At 38.1% G+C, this 21,672-nt stretch overlaps 1 protein-coding gene across 1 annotated transcript in view; it reads right to left on the bottom strand.

Moving 5' to 3' along the window:
- Positions 1-13,789, bottom strand: part of LOC106088762 (integrin alpha-PS3) — a 33,176-nt gene extending 19,387 nt beyond the window's left edge. Inside the window, exon 1 of the mRNA XM_013254431.2 lies at positions 13,414-13,789. Within this exon, the coding sequence (XP_013109885.2) occupies positions 13,414-13,604 (191 nt within the window). The 5' untranslated portion in view covers positions 13,605-13,789. The remainder of the gene's footprint in view (positions 1-13,413) is intronic.
- Between the last annotated feature and the right edge of the window lie 7,883 nt (positions 13,790-21,672).

Raw genomic sequence — 21,672 nt, 5'->3', positions numbered from 1 at the left:
CATCTCGTTGAAAGATTTGCGAGGTCGGTTTTTGTGTTCAGAAATATGTTCTCCAGGGATTTAATGGCTGCCTGGCTATCTGCCAATCGTCGTAATGACATTATATCTTAGCCATTCCACCTCTTCGTTGATTGCAAGGATCTCTGCTTGATACACGCTGCAGTGGTTTGGTAACTTCTACGATATGACCAGTTTAAGTACGCCCCAAAGCCCACCTGGTCGTTTAGTTTGGAATCATCCGTATAGAAGTCTATGTAACTTCTGTTACAAGAGATATCGTAGTTCCAATCGGTTCTATCAGGAATAGTGGTACAGTACAGTATCATAAAGCGGCTCAGGTAGGGTGAAATCCACACGGGCTTGAACATAGGATATTGTATCAAGGATAACACAGTGTCCGTAGCCGCCACATGACCAATGAGAAAGAACCCTTAACCTCATGGCAGTGGTCGCTGCAATTTGGGTAGCCACAATGTCCAGAGGCATAAGATGTAGCAATAAATACAGTGCATCAGATGGTGTAGTCCTCAGTGCGGCTGACGACGACACCTTTGGATCCGGTTAAGTATTGAGCAGTAGGTACAAAGGAGTAAAGCTAGGCGCTTGAAATTTTGCACAAATATTTCCTATTAGTGTAAGTCGGTTATGATTGTAAATAAGCCATATCGGTCCATGGTTTGATATAGCTCCCATATAAACCGATCTTGGTTCTTGATATCTTGAGCCAATCGAGGGCGCAATTCTTATCAGATTTGGCTGAAATTGTGTACGAGGCGTTTTGTTATGGTTACAAACAACTGTGATAAGTGTGGTTGAAATTGGTTCATAACCTGACAATGCTGTTATATAAACCGATCTTGAGACTTTAAAGGGCGCAATTCCTATCCGATTTTTGACTTCCAACAACTGTGCTAAGTATGATTCAAATCGGTTCATAGCCTGATACAGCTGCCATATAAACCGATCTTGAATTTTGATTTCTTGAGCCACTAGAGGGTGCAATTCTTATCCGATTTGCCTGAAATTTTGCATGACGTGTTTTGTTATGACTTCCAACATCTGTTTTAAGTATATACCGCTTGGGGTCTTGACTTCTTGAGCCTCTAAAGAGCGCAGTTATTATCCGATTTGTCTGAATGTTAAAATCACCCTTGAGCTTTTAAGAATATAAATATTGATGTGAAACTTTGCGCAGATTCTTTTTGTGTCCTCAGGCAGGTTAAATTCAAAGATAGGCTATATCGGACTATACCTTTGGCCATTAAAGCCACATTTATAAACCGTTTTCCCTGAAAGTTGGCACAATGAGCTGCGCTAAGCCTTTCGACGTTCTAAATGCATATTGTTCAGATCGGGCTTTATTTGAGCATATCTGCCCAGGTTATGAACCGATTTCAATCATACTTAGCACAGTTGTTGGATATCATAACAAAACACCTCATGCAAAATTTCAGATTAATCGGATAAAAATTGCGCCCTGTAATGGCGCAAGAAGTCAAGATCCTAGATCGGTTTATATGGCAGGTACAATATATCAAAATATGGACCGATATGGCCCTACACCTATTTGGGCAAAATTTCAAGCGGATAGTGTTACTCACTTAAAAGTTAGCGTGCTTTCGACAGACGGACGGACGAACGGATGGACAGATGGACGAACATGGCTAGATCGACATATCAAGACGATCAAGAATACGTATACTTTATGGGGTCTGAGACGAATATTTGGAGGAGTTACAAACAGAAAACGAAATTAGAATACCCCCATCCTATGGTAGAGTGTATAATAAAACTCGTTTATCTCCGAAACCAGTGGAGATATTGTACACCTCAAGTGGTCTTTTTTCTATTGATTTGAGCACCATACCGCAAGAAAAGAATTTTGAAAATCGGACCATAAATGAAGATTTGGCAGCCAGAACAATTTTTCGAAATGCCGGGGTGACCAACTTTAGGGGCCTGCCAAGCGGCGCCCGCAGCACCTAGGACCTTGAAATTTTGTACACGATCTCGCCTTACCGCAACTCTAACCATTCAAAACTTCAAGAGATATCTCTACCCGTTCTCACACCGCAAAGTTTTTAGTTTTTTTTCGACTTTCTCCCACTGCGCGTTGGAGTATTTCCAATGTCATTGCCGGATTTTGGGGCTTACTGACACCGGTACTTAGTTGGGGATACAATACCAGACGGGAAGCAACTTAGGGGCGTTATAGGGAAAACATTGAAGGATTTTGTAAGTAGTACGGAATTCCTAACTTTGATTTTTTTTCGAAGTTACTTTTTTTAGTGTCTAGAGTGCACAACAATTCGATTACTGGCTTAGTTGTATGTCCAAAGTGGGATGGGGCCGATTAATATCTGCATCCTCTTGGTCCACCTAACCTTACCTAAGTAGAAGAAAATAGTATTGACCAAGGACGCCATCAGCTCAATTTTTGTTATATTTACTTTATCATTATCATTGTAAATGGGCTAAATCGCTCCATGTTTAAATATCGGCAATCGGCAAAGACCTACATTCACATAGGGAAAGATAGTAGCAGCAGAAAGTCTGCTGAAAAGGGAAAACAGTAAATTTTTTGCTAAAACAACAAACACTTTCTGCTGATTTCAAATGGTAAAAAGTTCAAAAACGTCATACATATTTCAAAAGTTTTCATATTCCATCTTATCTTTCAATTCTACATTTTGACAATTTTGAAAGAATTCAAATAATAGCAGAGAAAATAAATACCGACACTATACACAGTCGGGTCTGGATTATCCAGGATTCTCGGGATCGGAGGCATTACGGATAATCGATTTTCCCGTATAATGGAGTAATCAGATTTTACACATATTTTTAAGCCAGGACTCTCCAAGAAGTAAAAAAAAAAATTGTGGAAACATTTACAGCTTCTTTTAAAAATATTTAAATTGCTTTGAATTGCAGTTATATCTGAACTATTTTCCTTCTGAGTCTTATCTGTGGCATATGTTAAATCACCATCGGACAAAACAGCAAATTGAGAACCATTATTGCACCAGAGGGGTCTTTCGCTATCCTTTATGGTAAAATCGTTCGTTACATTAAATATTTCTGTTGCATTGCCGGATTTATGTTATATGTCATTTCTAAACCTGAAACACGAGTTAATATATTTTTTGATAACCCTGGTCCATCAGCTGAATTTAATCTTGAATTTAACGTCTGGATGTGTCGGACAGTTGTCTATTTGCAGACGAATTCTACTAACTTCTTAAAACTACGGCTTATATTTCGGGAACAAAATGTTTGTAAAACCATTCTAAAAATATTTGTTGAGTTACCTAAGCTTTTTTAATGGCTTCATATATAACGGAAAGTTTGTTAAAAAGTAACGGAAAGTTTGCACTTGACAGTACCAGCCGCATTAGCACACAATACTGCAGTAATCCTCTCGTTAGCTTCCTCTATTACTCCTTCATCATGGCATAACAAACTGCTTTGTTGCAAACACTTCAAAAATGGTTTTGAAGTGTTTGCAAAATGGATCTCCGTTATAAATTTGTCTTATTGCTTAGTTTTTCCTTAGGTGTATTTCCACAGTGGCATGGGGTGGATTAATATCCGCAACATCTTTTCAACATAGTTTTTTCCTTGTAATAAATTTATTCAATTTTCCACAAACTTTTTGGCAACTACAAAGTCAATTGTGGCTTTTCCTCCTTCAGCGTTATGCTTTTGAATTTCATTTCGCTTTTTAAACTTTTGCCGTTAGAATATTCACATTTCGAACTTATCTTCAACTTAAAGTGGAAGACTTCAACTTTTCAGGTCATCTGTCATATCCAAGGCTTTAAATTTTAATACCCGCAAACAGAGGCATTCCCCATCATCGATTTATTTTCATTTTGTTATTCAAATTTAATGGCAAAGTGTGGTTGTACCCCCAGATAATGGAGGTAATTGAAGCAATGGCAAAAACTCAAAAATATCTTGTCTATCCCGGATAAAGAAAGTTACCGAAAAATCAATTTCCCGATAACCCATGTTCGACTGTATATGCTTTTGAAAAAAAAAATTAATGAAATGAATGAAAATTGATAGTTTTTATACCCTCCACCATAGGATGGGGGTATACTAATTTCGTCATTCTGTTTGTCACTCCTCGAAATATTCGTCTAAGACCCCAAAAGGAATATATATTCTTGATCTTCATGACATTTTAAGTCGAACTAGCCATGTCCGTCCGTCCATCCGTCTGTCTGTCGAAAGCACGCAAACTTTCGAAGGAGTACAAATAGCCGCTTAAAATGCGCATATACTTCTTATTAGTGTAGGTCGGTTGGGATTGTAAATGGTCTATATCGATCCACGTTTTGATATAGCTGTCATATAAACCGATCTGGAGTTTTGACTTCTTGAGCCTCTAGAGGGCAGAATTCTTATCCGATTTGACTAAAATTTTGCACGACGTGTTTTGTTATGACTTCCAACAGCTGTATTAAGAATGGTTCAAATCGGTCCATAATACCGATCTGGGGCCTTGACTTCTTGAGCCTCTTGAGGGCGCAATTCCTATCCGACTTGGCTGAAATATTGCATGACGTGTTTTGTTATGACATCCAAAGAATGGTTCAAATCGGTCCATAAACTCATATAGATGCCATATACCGATCTGGGGTCTTGACTTCTTGAGCCTCTAGAGGGCGCAATTCCTATCCGATTTGGCTGAAATTTTGTACGATGTGTTTTGTTATGACTTCCAACAACTGTATTAAGAATGGTTCAAATCGGTCCATAACCTCATATAGCTGCCATCTAACGATCTGGGGTTTTGACTTCTTGAGCCTCTATAGGGCGCAATTCCTATCCGATTTGGCTGAAATTTTGTACGATGTGTTTTATTATGACTTCCAACAACTGTGTTAAGAATAGTTCAAATCGGTCCATAAACTGATATAGCTGCCATATAAACCGATATGGGATCTTGAATTCTTGAGCCTCTAAAGGGCGCAAGTATTATCCGATATGGCTGAAATTTTGCACAACGGCTTCTCTAATGATCTTTAATATACGTGTCGAATATGGCATGAATCGCTTTATAGCCGAATACAGCTCCCCTATAAACCGATCTCCCTTTTTATACCCTCCACCATAAGATAGGGGGTATACTAATTTTGTCATTCTGTTTGTAACTACTCGAAATATTCGTCCGAGACCCCATAAAGTATATATATTCTTGATCGTCGCGACATTTTATGTCGATCTAGCCATGTCCGTCCGTCCGTCTGTCCGGCCGTCTGTCTGTCGAAAGCACGCTAACTTCCGAAGGAGTAAAGCTAGCCGCTTGAAATTTTGCAAAAATACTTTTTATTAGTGTAGGTCTGTTGGTATTGTAAATGGGCTATATCGGTTCATGTTTTGATATAGCTGCCATATAAACCGATCTTGGGTCTTGACTTCTTGAGCCTCTAGAGTGCGCAATTCTTATCCGATTTGAATGAATTTTTGCACGAAGTATTTTGTTTTTGCACGACGTCTTCTGTTATGATTTCCAAATAACTGTGCCGAGTATGATTCAAATTGGTCCATAACCAGATATAGCTGTCATATAAACAGATCTGGGTCTTGGCTTCTTGAGCCTCTAGAGGGCGCAATTCTTATCCGATTTAGCTGAAATTTTGCACGATTTTTGTTATGATATCCAACAATTGTGTCAAGTTTGGTTCAAATCAGTCCATAACCTGATATAGCTGCCATATAAATCGATCTTGGGTCTTGACTTCTTGAGCCTCTAGAGAGCGGAATTCTTATCCGATTGGAATAAAATTTTGCACAGCGTGTTTTGCTATGATATCCAACAAAGGTACAAATTGGTCCATAACCTGATATAGCTGTCATATAAACCGATCTTGGGTCTTGACTTCTTGAGCCTCCGGAGGGCGCAATTCTTATCCGATTTGAATGAATTTTTGCACGAAGTATTTTGTTATAATATCCAACGTATTTTATTCTTACTTTCAACAACTGTGTCAAATAAGGTTCAAATCGATCCATAACCTGATATAGCTGCCATATAAACTAATCTGGGATCATGACTTCTTGAGCCTCTAGAGGTCGCAATTATTATCCGATTTGCCTGAAATTTTGTACGACGGATTCTTTCATGACCATCAACATACTTGTTTTTAATTCTTTAGCCTCTAAAGTGCGCAATTCTTACTAGATTTGGCTGACATTTTACACAATGACTTCTACTAATATAGCAAATTGCTCAATAGTTGTTTAGAAGTTGAACAATTTTTTATGGATTCATTCAAAAGTTTAGAATTTTAAATTTAGTATCAGGAGACTAATTTCTCTGTGTGTAGGCATTTTAGCCAACTGTGATACCACGGAAAAAGAAGGAAATATCTTTTAGTTCATAACTCCCGCTTTACATAGATGTCCACTTGGCAACAAGACAAGTGGTGTTGAGCGGATAATATCATGATAGTGAATTAACCAAATGGGAATAGTTGCTAATGAAACTAGTCCCATGAAATGAAATAGCCAGTAAAAATAACAAGAATGACGGTATATATGTTTATTTATAGCAAACAGGCGGGTTGGTACGTTTCCTTTGATAAGAAATTCACTGATTTTCACAGGAAAGGTAAGTGCACAAAACGACAAGAGTTTATTGACTCAAAGTATTGTTACAAAATTCATTTATGGTGCATCGATTATCGTCCATATAGTCTCTATAATTTTTTGTTAGTCACTTTTCGCTTTTCTTATGTACAGTCACGAATAATACATGGGAAAGTTTGCCGTTTGGTTTCTTTTGGCTAACCTACAAAATTGTGAGGATGAGTAATTCTCGTATCAAAAATTACTAAAAATTTTTAAAATAGTACCTAATGGAGGCCTAGCTGATTGCTTTTTTGAGCTCAACAATTTAAACTGAGGGCTCTATGAGTACATGAATCGTTGTAAATAATGCGGATTACAAAATTTAATGAAAACTAGATTTCTTTGGGCTTAGCAGTTGGATCAAAACATCTATTACGAATTTTTGCTGGAACGTAGCATATTGTTTATTGGACAAATAGGTACTTGCCATATGCTCATATGAATAGTTATTCTATGGCAATAAACGATTGTCTGAATAACAATTTTTGGCTTTGTATGTGTTGTTGATCTTTTTGAAGAGATGTTGGCTGTTGATTGTTTTCTTACTGCGAATAAGAAAGGTTCAACTAATAAGACTCAAAGTCTCATTCGAAGGGCATGCTGCTACCATTGCACTGCTCACTAATTAGTGAGTAGGTGGAAGCATGTAATCTTTTGATGGCATAGCAATCTGATGAGCCCTCTGGCAAAGGACGAAATCGCGATCATTGCGATTTTGAAGCGTTTTTGTTGTTTTGCTTTTCTATAAAAGCAAATAAATAAATACCATTGGTCTAAGCTGGATGAATCCAACAACAAAAATACATCTTTTCCTTCAAATTACTCTCAGTGTTTTCTTATGGAAGGTAATCCTTATGAGCTAGCGAACACATTTAAATGATGGTAGGTATTTGGAATCGAAAGGGAAGAGCTTAAACCCCATCCCAATTTTCACCTTTCTTAAAATTGTTAGTTGGCTTAGGTGCTCAGGAAGTAAAGTCGATAGACCGATTAAGTAGAGCTGGAAAACTATAGATTTTCACATCATTCGAAAGTTCCGCTATTTTTATACCCATCACCAAAGGATGGTAATGGGTACAAAATGACTTCGTCATTTCGTTTATAACACATCGAAATATTAGTCTAATGCCATGTCTACATTGACTCGTTTTGCTTAAGTCGTTTTGGAAAACATCTCAACCGTTCACACTAGTTGATATGTTTTGGAAATTTTATTTTTCATCACTACAACACAAATGTTATATTGTAATATACTATTGTTAAGATTTATTTGTTTTTGCTAGATGTCTAACATGTTGTCTATTATATATATATAATTTTTTTTTTATTATTTTTATTATATACTAGCTGAACCGGGCCTGCTCCGCTGCGCCTTCTTTTACTTTATATGGCACAAAATTATCCTTTGAATATTTATTTTCGACAATAAAAGAGCTTTTATTGAAATGCCATGCTACGAAAAAAGTATATGCATATCGCTGGACTAACAATATAAGTGCTTTTATCTGAATTCCATATGATCTTTATTGGACTACGAATTCGCTCGGAGGGTTTAATGCCATTCTAAAAAGACTTTATTTCCGCCCGATTATCTGATGATGTCTGATTTAGGAGTGTTTACGGGGGTGAGGTGGTCCCCTAGAAACTTGGCCCTGAAAAAATATCAGCATCGTGCTCTTGTCTCAAATACCATTTATTTAAACCCCATATTGCCATTGGTTTAAGTAGAGTATGTAGGATGAGGCGTCCCCCAAACATTTGGCCCCAAAATTGGTTATCAACTTAGTTTTCCAATCTCAAATACCCTTCATTTGAGCCACATAATGGCATTGTGGGCAAATTTTTACCCTTTGGGGGGTTTTTGGGGAAAGAGCGGTGCCCAAAATACATAGTCCCACAGTTGGATTTTCGTATTCAACTCCAAAATACCTTCATTTGAGCCCCATATTGCGATGGTGAGTAAATAATTGCTGTTTGTGGTCTATTTTGGGAAAGGGGTGGACTCCCAGAAAATTGGTCCCGAAAGTGGGTATCAATTTCATATGAGCCCCAAATTGATATGGTCGGCAAATATACCCGATTTAGGGGTGTTTTGGGGAGAGGGGTGGTACCCCAAACACTAAGCCCTGAAAAAATATCAGCTACGTGCTCCATTCTCATGTATCTATATATCATTTATTTGAACCCCATATTGGCCTTGGCCTCGAAATTAGATACCAAATTCGTTTTCTAATCTCAAACACCTTTTATTTAAGCCCCTTATTGCAAAAGTCACCAAATATGTCCGGTTTGGGGTATGGGCTTCCAAAACAATTGTTAAGATTTAAGATTTATTGAGCTCCATTGTCTTGAAGACACCATAGAAAGTTTTTCCCGAATATTGATATCAGATTCGTGCTTAAGTCCCAAAGACCTTTCATTTGAGCCCCATATTGATATGGTCGTAAATTTGTCCTCGTGAGACCAAACACTTGGTCCCACATTTGGATATCAGATTCGCGCTTTACACTCAAATACCATTTATTTAAGCCCCATATTGCCATGGTCAGTAAATAACTCATGTTTGGGGGGTGTTTTGGGGAAGGAGTGGACCCCCAGAAACTTGGTCCCACATTCGACTATCAAATTCGTATTTTACTCCTAAATATCTTTCATTTGAGTCCCATATTGCCATTGAGGGTAAATATGTCCGACTTAGGGGTCATTTTAAGGGTTGGGGTCGTCTCCCAAACACTTAGTCCGACAATTGGATATCAGATACGTTTTCTAACCTTTAATACCTATTTAATATATATTTTGTAGGTTTTGGGAGTGGGGCGGCCCCCATGTACCCCATCCGAAATTTGGATGCCAAATTTTTGTTTTTAGGTTACTATAAGAGAGCACACAAAATTTCGCTTAAATCGCACCACCCATCTCCAAGATCTGGCGTTTCTGAAAATTTGGGAAGGGGGAGGGTCCTCTCCCCCTTCAGATATCAAAAAATTTAGTACCCTATTTTACCACGGGTTATTTATGCACCATCTGTGAACATTTCAAGAAAATCGGTTCAGCCGTTTTGTGAGTCTATAAAGAACACACAAACCAAAAAATAAACTGACAAACAAACACAAATTGACTTTTATATATAAAAAGATGCAAGGAGTCTGTTGATATGGTATTTTTTTTAGTAACAAAAAATTGCAAATTTTGCCCATAAACTTTCTACTAGGGAACAGGGGCAAACTTCTCACATATCAATGAGTGCAGTCTGATTCAAGTTTTAGCTCAATGATAAGGGGCCTCCTTTTTATAGCCGAGTCCGAACGGAGTGCCACAGTGCGACACCTCTTTGAAAAGAAGTTTTACATGGCATAGTACCACAAATGTTGCCAGCATTAGGAGGGGAAAACCACTGCTGAACATTTTTTTCTGATGGTCTCGCCAGGACTCGAACCCAGGCGTTCAGCGTCATAGGCGGACATACTAACCTCTGCGCTACGGTGGCCACCTAGTAGCATTCCACAAATTTAAATCTGTATTTAAAATAGTAGCGTCTTGTTGATACAAGTCGGTAGGAATTGTAAATAGGCCGAACCAGCACACATTTAGATATATATCCTGTATAAATCGTTATCCCGATTTGACTTCTTGAGCTCACAGAAGGTGCAGTTCTTATCCGATTTAGGCAAAATGTTGTGCCATTGATCGATCTCTTCTTGATCCTCTAAAGAACACAATTTTTTTTCGTTTTGGCTGATATTCTGCTCGCTGACTTCTGTCATGACTTTCGATATTTAGTTACAGGGGTTTTTACTTTTTGCCACAAAACAAGTTTTGCACTCATTTTGTGGCAGCAAAGGGATTTTCGCACATGTCTTTAATGTGTTTGAAGGCCAAAAATTGACTGTTACCCGATTCGCCTACCTGCCACAAAAATGGCTCTTAGGCATAATTTTCTGTCATATATTTTTTACCTTTTATTTACTCATTTATTGCATCAGCTAATGACATCTGGGTAAACCACACAAATAAAAATTTTTCATTCACGAAGATATTGCTATCAAACGAAAAAAAGGCAAAAACATCAATACAAGTAAACTCACATTCACCCATAGAGATAGGCAAAATACTATTAAGCAATCGCCGAACCCACAGTTATGGATTCAGATTAGGCATCTCAGTACAGGGAAGTCAAATAAAATGTCAAATAATCCGCAGTTCCAGTTTCTGTGCAAAGTGCAAATATCGTTGGTCGTTAAATGAAATTCGCACTTAAGCGATTGGCCATTAAAAGAGTAATTGTATAGATAATTGTTTTTTTTTTTGTAGAAATAACAAATTCGCACTTAAACGATTGGTAGGTAAATCAAAACTACTGTATTCCAAGATTCATGACAAGAATGTTCCGAATCAGCCGATAATCTGCCAAGCTCCTCTAAAACCATCATGCTAATATGACTCCTTGAGCCCTCGAGAGTTTTATTCCAATTTTTATGCTACCAAGTTTGGTTTAAACCGATGGCTCCTATTTAAACCGATCTTCCTTTTTGCTTTTTTGTTGTGTGCCAGGTTGGCTAGTTTTAGGAACACCATGATAATTGTGAGCCTATCTTTACTAATTTTGTGGTTCTTGCAATTAAATTAGAAGGGGTCATAAGTCAATTATCAATTATCTGTTAACTGTACCTAAATATTGTATTTAGATCACCTAGAAGGTTCAATTTTGTGTTATTAAAAATATCATAGCAGCACCATAGCAAGTATGGCATAAGTGGTGCAAGACTCATAAAAAAATTGCTGAATACTAGTATACTGTTGTAGCAGTAGTTCTGCTATTATAGCAGTAGTACTGCAATTTCAGTACTAGGGGGGCTCAAGAAGTAAAATAGAGAGATCGGTTTATATGGGAGCTGTATCAGGCTGTAGATTGATTCAGACCATAATTAACATGTATGTTGATGGTCATGAGAGGATCCGTCGTATAAAATTTCATGCAACTCGGATAATAATTGCGACCTCTAGAGGCTCAAGAAGTCAAGATCCCAGAACGGTTTATATGGCAGCTATATCAGGTTATGGACCGATTTCAACCATACTCTGCATAGTTGTTAGATATCGTAGCAAAATACTTCGTGCAAAATTTCATTCAAATCGGATAAGAATTGCGCACTCTAGAGGCTCAGGAAGTCAAAACCCAAGATCGGTTTATATGGCAGCTATGTCAGATTATTGACCGATTTGATCCATACTTAGCACAGTTGTTGCAAGTAATAGCGAAATATTCCAATCGGATAACAATTGCGCCCTCTAGAGGGTCAAGAAGTCAAGACCCAAGATCGGTTTTTATGGCAGCTATATCAAAACATGGATCAATATGGTCCATTTACAATCCCAACCGACCTACACTAATAAGAAGTATATGTGCAAAATTTCAAGCGGCTAGCTTTACTCCTTCGATAGTCAGCGTACTTTCGACAGACAGACGTACGGACATGGCTAGATCGACACAAAATGTCACGACGATCAAGAATGTTTTAGCTAGAGAGCAGTAGTACTGCAATTTCAGAGAAGCAGGCTTATTGCTGAAAAGTGTGTTTTTCCTGAAAATGAAAGCTGCTTAATTATGAAGGGGACGCTAGAGGAAAAAAATGAATAATCACCTCTGAATGCATACTTTCCATAACCTTTTTTCTTCAAATTTAAATACAAAAGGCCATGCCAGTCATGTGCACATTAGAAGAGCATTAACAAAAAATCCGAGCTAGCGCAGCCACATTTCGAAATGTATACCAATGGATGCATCAGGTAGCTTCTTTACAGTAATGTTGCACATATTAAAACCATTTTCCCTTATCAAAATTTCTAACCAAATGCGTAAAGTAATTAAAACAAGTAACAGGCAATCATAAAAAGTAGCATAATTTTTTTTCAGAAGATTTGTGTACTCAAAACAGCAGATTTTGTTTGTTGAAATAACAGTAAGTAATGTTTGCTAATACACCAGCCTTTCCCATTTTCAGCAGACAAAAAACTGCTGTTTTAGCAGACATTTTTGCTGTTTTGAATAACAAATTTGGTTGAGTGAATATTTCATTTTGCTGCAATGCTGCCATATCTTTCGATTTGACATTTAAGGGATTTTAATGGCAAACATATTTTAAAACCAATTTTGTAGTAAAGTTAGTCACAACGTCCATAGAACTTTGGTTAAATTTCGCAAATGGTTATTTTTTGTATGGCATTCCTTGTTAACAATCGCTTTATGCTGCTAAACTTACACCAACTCAGTAAAAGCTGAATCAATGTTAAACGGTAAACTAAAAATTCTAATGTTGTTTTTTTCAAACTCTGTGCGAAATATATAGCTTCATCAAATATAGGCTAAAAAGCGATATTGTGGATATATTTTCAATTTTTTTTTTTTTTTAATATTTGCTGCCATTATCGCAAGCCATTTATTCGCCTATTTAAACATACACATGTGCATATGTTATCAAACCCGAACACAACGATACACAACACATATGGGCGAAAGATAAAGACATCAAGATATGCTCGTTTGTCGTTATGTCAATCTACCTTTGGATGACTTCATTCTATTTGTACCTTCAGCGATATTGAATGTTTTTTTTTTTTTTTTTTGAACAAAAGGTATTTCATTGTGATCGCACCCTGCATTGATGACAAATTATTTTCCGATATTGCAACTGTTATGATTCATAAACGCAGTTCCGTTTTGCTCATCCACAGGAAGACTAATTGCAAGTGGCAAGAATTATGACTACTCACCCCAAAGGCCTTAAATTCATGGCAAAACCAAAGTAAGAGGATTCGTATTTCTTCATATCTGTGACAAAGCCAGGATCTTTGATGATAACATTTGGTTTCGGCGAAATATTGAAGCTTTCAACATCGATGCTACAACACAATATGACTATCAGATAGCCAAAGATTGACATTTTTATGTTTGATAGCAGCATTATTTTATGCTGGCAACTTTTTGATTATGTTTTCTTTATTTTCTTAAAACACAAACACCTGTGACACTTTTTTTCCGCTAATCGTTTAAATTTCCGATCGCTTGTAGATGAAATCGTTTCCTACTACCCCACTTGTGGGTGGCGTAAGTCGTACTAGACGTTCTGTTCGCACGGCCGTTGAATAAAAACTAACTGTAAATGCCAATTCCGTTGTTCAAATCGCATTAACATTTTAAGTCTCTCGGCATTGTATCGTACGAGCAATGTCGTAACTACACCACAAGTAAACGGAAAGCCATCCACGGAAATGTTATCAACGAACCCAGTTCTCTCTCACTCTCTTTCACAGAATCTAACGCATCACCATAGGGTGGAGTATACCTATACGAAAGAGTATACATATCTCTTAATTGTTGTGACAGTTACGTCGATCAAGCCATGTTCGTCTGTCCGTTCGTGTCCGTTACCCTCTACCATGAATCGCCTTTCATTGCACTTTTCTCTTTACAGTTAGAAACTAAAGACGGAAGAAAGAATTCCCATTGACTTTTTACGTATTTGGATAAAAATTGCTGCCTGTTGATGTTGAAAATGTTTGTAGCATGTATAGGAGCTTTAACATGATATCTACCGATTCGGACCAATCTTGGTGTAGCTGACGAAGATCATTGGAGAAATCATAAACTTGTACCAATTTTGCTCGTTTACAATCTTAACCGACCTACATCAATAGTAAGTATTTGTGCATTTTGGCTAGATAGACTTAAAATATAATGACGATTAAGGATTATATACACATTATGCGGCCCATGATAGAGAGTAGGACATCCAGCGAACTGTTCAAGTACAAACGATAAATGTGTTAACAAAGGCCGAAAAAGAGAAAATCGGGATTTGCCTTTATATCTGAGCTAAAGGGTGAATTTTTAGCTATTATCTTTTTGGCAACACTAGTTTAAACAACTCACGCACGTTTCGTTTTTTATTTTACTGTCAAACATCTTCAGTTTGGTCTATAATTTAACCATGAATCATCTTACAAACGAACAACCCTTGAAAATTATTAAATTTTATTATCCAAATGCGTGTTCTGTTCAGAAAGTTCATCGCGCGCCTTTTCCATTGAGCGCCGAAGCTCAGGTTTGGCTGAATGGGAACGTAAAGAAGTAGTACTGTCGATTTTGGAGTAAAGATCAGCCAGAAGTATTGCGAGAGCTACAAATACATCCAGAATAAGTCACAGTTTGGTGCGGTTTATGGGCTGGTGGCATCATTTGACCGTACTTCTTCAAGTACGGTACAATGCAAGAGCTCGACTTGCATGACATGTTGCTTCAACTAGACGTTGCCACATGCCACACAGCATGCGTGACAATGAACTTTTTGATTGGCGAGTTCAATTAACATTTTATTTCACGTTTGGGACCGCTCAATTGGCCGCCTTGATGGTGCGATTTAACGCCTTTAGACTATTTTTTGGGGGCTATGTTAAAGCTCATGTCAATATAGACAAGCCCGCTTCAATTGACCCATTGGAAGGCAACATTGAAGCATTTATTCTTGAGAAACCGGCAGAAATGTTAGAAAGAGTATGCCAAAAATGGACTTAGCGTTTGGACTATTTGGGGGTGCCTGCGCCTTAACATTTCCATGAAATAATCTTCAAAAATTAAAATATATAAAGCGTACTATCGATTCAAATAAAGATTTCATAAATTTTTCTCAATTGTATGTCTTTTTTTTTGAGAAAAACTTCTAAAAGCTTTAAAAAAATTTAAATCTTAACAAACTTCTATGAAACTAACCAGTGATCAGGAGAGTCAAAAGAGAAACCTTAGTGACAAATTTTGTGAGGATCACCATTGCAATGTTAGTCAAAATCGGACGAAAATATATATTAGAACTATATCTTAGGTTAGGTTTAAGTGGCAGTCTGCCATCAGACTCACTTAGACGTTTTCGCCCATTGTGATACCATAGGAACAGAAGAAGGAAGATGCCTTCTAGGCATACATAGTTAAAATCATAGATTTCTATAAAACTTAACTGCAATGTCTCCAGTAATAAGGAAATTGTAATATTATTCCAAATCGGACGAACGTATATATCGAAGCTATATCCAAATCTGAAACGACTTCGGCCAAAATCAGCACGTTATGTGGTAGTCATAGAAGAAAGTGTAGTGCAAAGTTTTAAGAAGATCGGTTGGTAAATGTCATTGCGTCATTGTGTATGGGAGCTACATCTGAATGTGAACCGATTCTTATCAAATTCACCAGTAATGTCGAGGGACTCCCTTGTGCCAAATTTAGTGAAAATCGGTTCATAATTGACGATTGAGTTTAAATCGGACGAACATATATATGGGAGCTTTATCCAAATCTGAAACATTTTTTTCCAAATCCAATAGGCTTTGTCTCTAGGCCAAATTTGAAGATGGTAGATGAAAATTACGGCCTGTAATTTGCACACAAATTAATATAGGCAGACAGACAAACAGACGGACGAACAGATAGATGGACATAGCTTATCAATGGATCAAGCCCTCTTCCTCTTGGAGTTTACAAACAAATGCACAAAGTTTTTCGATACCAGGACGTACACATTGTCGGCACGTATTGATATCGAAATGGCTTTTAACATTGTGAGGGCCAACACATTGATTCAATCCGTAGACCAGTACCGGATGGTCCCGGTCCTTAGAGACTGGATAAACCATACGCTATCAGCTATGCAATAAGGCCGAAAGTATCTTGGTGATTACTTGGGGTCTCAATGTTTACGCAGAGAAGACTGAACGCACCACTTTTGCTCAACAAAACGGTTTCGATATCTGACAAAGTCATATACTTAGGAGTCATCTTGGACAGGAAGCTGAACTGTAAGTGTCACTTTCTGGAGTGTACTGAAAAGGCTCTCATACTGGCTCTACAGGAGCGCCATTAGACCAATACTTACTCATACCTTAGTTGTTTGGGGGACAGCAGTTGAGATAAAATGCAACATAGGGATAATACAACAGGTTCAGAGAACATGTTGTCTTCGCATATGCGGGGCGATAAGGACCATGACCATTAGTCTGGAGACTATTCCAGATATCCCACCCATTGACATATAGATTATATGTAAGGCAGCCATTGTGGCTACATGACATAAATATGGGAGAACGGGCGTAGGCGTCGAACGCCCATTTAGGACTGTGGAACAGCGTAGCGGTCGGTAGGACGACGAAAATCCTATAGGGCGATCCGTATCATGACAAGACGAGCCTATTACTGAGAGGAAGTAAGAAGGGGGTCAGTATACTTATCGGTATCATGACGGGACGCATAGAACTACGAGCTCATTTTTGGAGAATAGATGAGCCAAGTGAAAGCATCTGTTGGGCCTGTGGGGAATATGATGTGACATTGGAACATTTCATATGTCATTGCCCGGCTTTCTATGCGTACATACGCTGTCACTTAAGTGGGACACTTTTGTCAGATTCAAACCGACTTAGGAGAGTGGAATGGAGAACAATAAAAGATTTTAATTTTGCTTGCCCGTTGGGGCGAAGATCATCTTTTTAATGATGTTTTAATTTCTCTTCGAAATGAGTTAAATGATCGAAAATTTCATGCAACAAAAAATTAAAAGCACCAACCATGATTTGACACGTTTCGCGTAATAGGGGTCATCATCAGTAATCTTTAGGTGTGAAGGTTTCAAAGGTAGTTTATTTGTAGATTGTATTTGTATCGTAGAAATTGGGAAGAACCTCTACGAAATGCATACAACACGATAACCAATCTCGACACTTTGTCCTGCTAGCTGTGTCACTTTTCCAATGCATGTGTGTTTGTTTGATTACCACGTGGATTTCTTTCCACGTACAGCTGTGTTCAAAATAATAGGAGTGCTACCTCTTCATATTTTGAAAAGTCAAATACCCTTAGAAGGGTATAAAAGAAGTAGAATAACAAATATGATTTTACCATAAATATTATATTTTTTTTACCATTGATTAATTTCTCGTGCTAAGTTCGGCCGGCCCGAATCTTATATACCCTCCACCATGGATCGCATTTGTCGAGCTCTTGCCACGGTATCTCTTTTTAGGCAATGTTATTGCTATGGTATTGGAACAATATCAAGTTATGGGTCATTTCGGACCATAATCGAACTGAACATTGGAGACCATAGTAGAAGTCATTGTGTAAAATTTCAGCCAAATCTAGTAAGAATTGCGCACTTTAGGGACTGAAGAAGTAAAAGAGGGAGATCGGTTTATAGGGGAGCTGTATTAGGCTATAAAACGATTCATGCCATATTCGGCACATATATTTAGTTCTTTTGAGAGAAGTCTTTGTACAAAATTTCAGCCAAATCTGATGTTACTTGCGCTCAAGAAGAGCGGATAATACTTGGAGGCTCAAGAAGTCAAGATCCCATATCGGTTTATATATCAGGTTATGGACCGATTTGAACTATTTTAAGTTGTTAAAAGTTATAACAAAACACCTCATGCAAAATTTCAGCTAAATCGGAAGTCAAGACCCCAGATCGGTTTATATGGCAGCTATATCAGGTTATGGACCGATTTGAACCATTCTTAATGCATTTGTTGAAATCATAACAAAACACGTCGTGCAAAATTTCAACCAACTCGGATAGGCATTGCGCATGGACGGACAGACATGGTTAGATTGACTCAAAACTTCGAGACGATCAAGAATATATATGCTTTATGGCGTCTTCGATGAATATTTCGAGGTGTTACAAACGAAATGACTAGGTTAGTATACCCCCATCCTATGGTGGTGGGTAAAAAAATAAAATTGTGTTTGAGATATTGAGCTAAAACTTTGTACAAATTCTTGTTTTGACCATAGGCAGTTTCAGTTCGAAGATGGGCTGTATCGGACTATATCTTGATATAGTCCCCATATAGACCGATATGCCGATTTAAAATGTTAGACCCATAAAAACCACATTTATTTTCCGATTTTGCTTAAATTTGGGACAGTGAGTTGTATTATGCCTCTCAACATCCTTCTTCAATTTGGGCCAGTTCGGTCCAGATTTGGATGTAGCAACCATTTAGACCGATCTCTCGATTTAAGGTATTGGGCCCATAAAAGGCGCATTTATTGTTTGGACAGTCCTCCTTACCCCAAAACAAAAAGGGGACCAATACGGGTAGCAAATGGAAGGTACTGGAGAGTTGAATACAAATATGGTATTAAAAATTGACTCAAACTGCCCAGGGAACCACCCTACTTAAAAACTCCACCGAAAAGGCATATGGGACTTCCATTTTGATATAGAACTTAAATAAGTAGATTACGAATATGGTGTACAAAATAAGGTCCAAGTAATGGGGAGTCGCCCCCCCCCCCCCACCAAAAATTCGTGTGTTTCGGGAGCTGTCCCGCCCCCAAAACAAATAAAAAACTAAACTTTTTAAAGAGAAATAAAGTTTGCATTTTAAAGCCTTGTTTTTGGTGGTAGAATGGCCCCAGGTTTTTGGACCCCACATTTTAAAGACTATTTTCGCAATCTACTTCCGAGTATCTTTCTTTTGAGTCCTATATTGTCTCGATCGGTCCCCTTTTTTTTGGGTGGTGCTTTTGGTGTTAGGGGGTGTCTATACGATCAAACTATCTGTTTCGATAATTTGAAACAGTGATGCCCATCCCTTTACGGTAGCGTTGATGGCAAGTCAAAAGTATTCTCTTTGTTTCAGTCGTTGTTGAGACAGCAACGAATGAACATGTGCAGAGGTTAACGTATCGTATCGCATTTTTATTTTCAAAGTAATGATTTATATTGATAAATCGCTTGGAAGGTCTAAAAACGAATTGAAGTTTTCTTATTTTATGTTTTACTTTACTTAACTTTAATTGGCTATGACAGAATATTTGTTCCACTAGCCGAACGTAAAATAGCGTTCCAAGCGCCTCAATCTTCTGCTCTCATTCTAAAATCTCTGACACCATGTTTCGAGGTGTCTCCCTGCACTTGATCTGTCCAACGGGCTTTTGGTCTTCCCGGTTTACGTGTACCACCGTGTTTGCCTTCAAAAGACTTCTTTGCTGGAGCTTCTTCATCTATTCTGACAAAATGACCTAGCCAACGCAGCCGTTGCATTTTGATGCGTGTAACTATGCTATCGTCGTCATACAGCTAGTGGTTCATACGTCGCCTATATTCTCCATTAACGCAAACTGGTCACTATATTTTCCGAAGAATCTTTCTCTCAAATACTCCAAGCACTGCCTCATCTGCTTTCACAAGTACCCATGCTCCAAAACCAAATAACAGCAAGGGTAGTATCAGTGTTTTGTATAGTGTAATCTTCGCCTGTCGAGAGGTGGCCTTGTCTCTAAACTGCTTACCTTCCAAAGTAGCATCTGTTTGCAGTATTATTCTTCGCTTAATCTCAAAACTGGTGTTATTCGTTTCGTTTACGGCGGTGCCGAAGTAGATAAAATTACTGACTGTCCCAAAGTTGTGGTTCCCAACTTTCTCCAGTTTCTTTATCTTCTCGGTTATGGAAGGCTTTTTGGGAATTGAAACCATCCATTTCGTCTTATATCCATATACTGCCAGACCCATTTTCACTGACTCTCTTTCGATTCTTTCAAAGGCTGCAGTTACTACTTCCAGTGCCCGACCTATGATATCGATGTCGTCGGCATAGGCGAGTAGCATGTGTTCTCTTGTGATTAGTGTGCCATATCTATTCACATCTGCATCTCGTATAATCTTCTCCAACGGGATATTAAAGAGACCACACAATCGGCTGTCTCGTTGTCTGAAACCTCGTTTGGTATTAAATGGTACCGAGAGATTCTTTCCTATTTTTACTGAGCAACGCGTATCCGCAAGTGTCATCCTGCAGAGTCTTATAAATTTTGCAGGGATACCAAACTGAGATATGGCTTGAAATACTTTTGAATGTAAAGGAGTATTGAAGGCGGCTTTGTAGTCAACAAAGAGATTTTAGGTGTTGATTTGTCCTTCTCGGGTCTTTTCCAGGATTTGGCGCAGTGTGAATATCTAGTCTAGCGTGGATTTAGCAGGCCTAAAGCCGCTTTGATAGGACCCAATTGTCTCATTGACTTTAGGTTTTAATCTTTCATACAGTACGCTCGAAAGTATCTTGTATGCGATGGGGAGGAGACTTATTCCTCTGTAGTTGGCACATTCCGTCTGGTCTCCTTTCTTGTGTACGGGACATAGTATGCTGAAGTCATCGGGTATGAGTTCTTCTAGCCAGATTGCGCAGATAAGCTGATGCATACGCCTTATCAGCGTGTCGCCTCCGGTCTTAAATAGTTCGGCGGGTAACCCTTTGGCTCCTGCTGCCTTGTTGTTCTTTAGTCGTGTCACTGCTGCTTGGACCTCATTCTGACTAGGAGGTAAACATTCTATACCATCATCAGGGATTAGTTTTGCGGTATCCTCTTCGCCGCCAACATCGGACACTAGCAGTTGGGTACAATGTTATTTCCATATCCTCAGCATGTTATATGTGTCAGTTACTAGATTTCCTTCTTTGTCTTTGCGGGAGGATGTGCCTGCACCAAAGCCATCGTTTTGATGTTTAATTCTTTTATATTGTGTATTGTTGACCCTTTTTTATTATAATTTCGTGGATAGTTCGGCTTGAGGTCATGTACGTTTCTTACACCACACATGAATGGGTCATTCTTGTGTGGTGTAAGAAATAAGTTCACTTGTTTTAAAGTTTATCCATTCCCTGGTGAAGATTACCGGCGGTAATCGAAATATTAGAAAAATTTAAAATAAAACAATTAATAAAAAAAAAACACCGACATCTGTTTTTTAATAATTGTACATGACCTTAAGCCGAACTATCCACGAAATTTTAATTCTTTTGTTTTTGGGCAACCCAAAGAGTAATTGCGGATTTTTCAGGTCGGCCAAATGAAGTTGATGATGACCAAATCAAAGCGTTAATCGAATTGGATCGTCATGTAACTGAGCGTGAGATAGGAGAGAAGTTAAATATACCAAAATCAACCGTTCATTATCACATAAAAAGTCTTGGACTGGTGAA

This window comes from Stomoxys calcitrans, chromosome 5 (assembly GCF_963082655.1).
Source record: "Stomoxys calcitrans chromosome 5, idStoCalc2.1, whole genome shotgun sequence".
Lineage (NCBI taxonomy): Eukaryota > Metazoa > Arthropoda > Insecta > Diptera > Muscidae > Stomoxys > Stomoxys calcitrans.
Note: the sequence above shows the minus strand (reverse complement) of the source record. Positions and strands in the feature narration are given on the sequence as shown.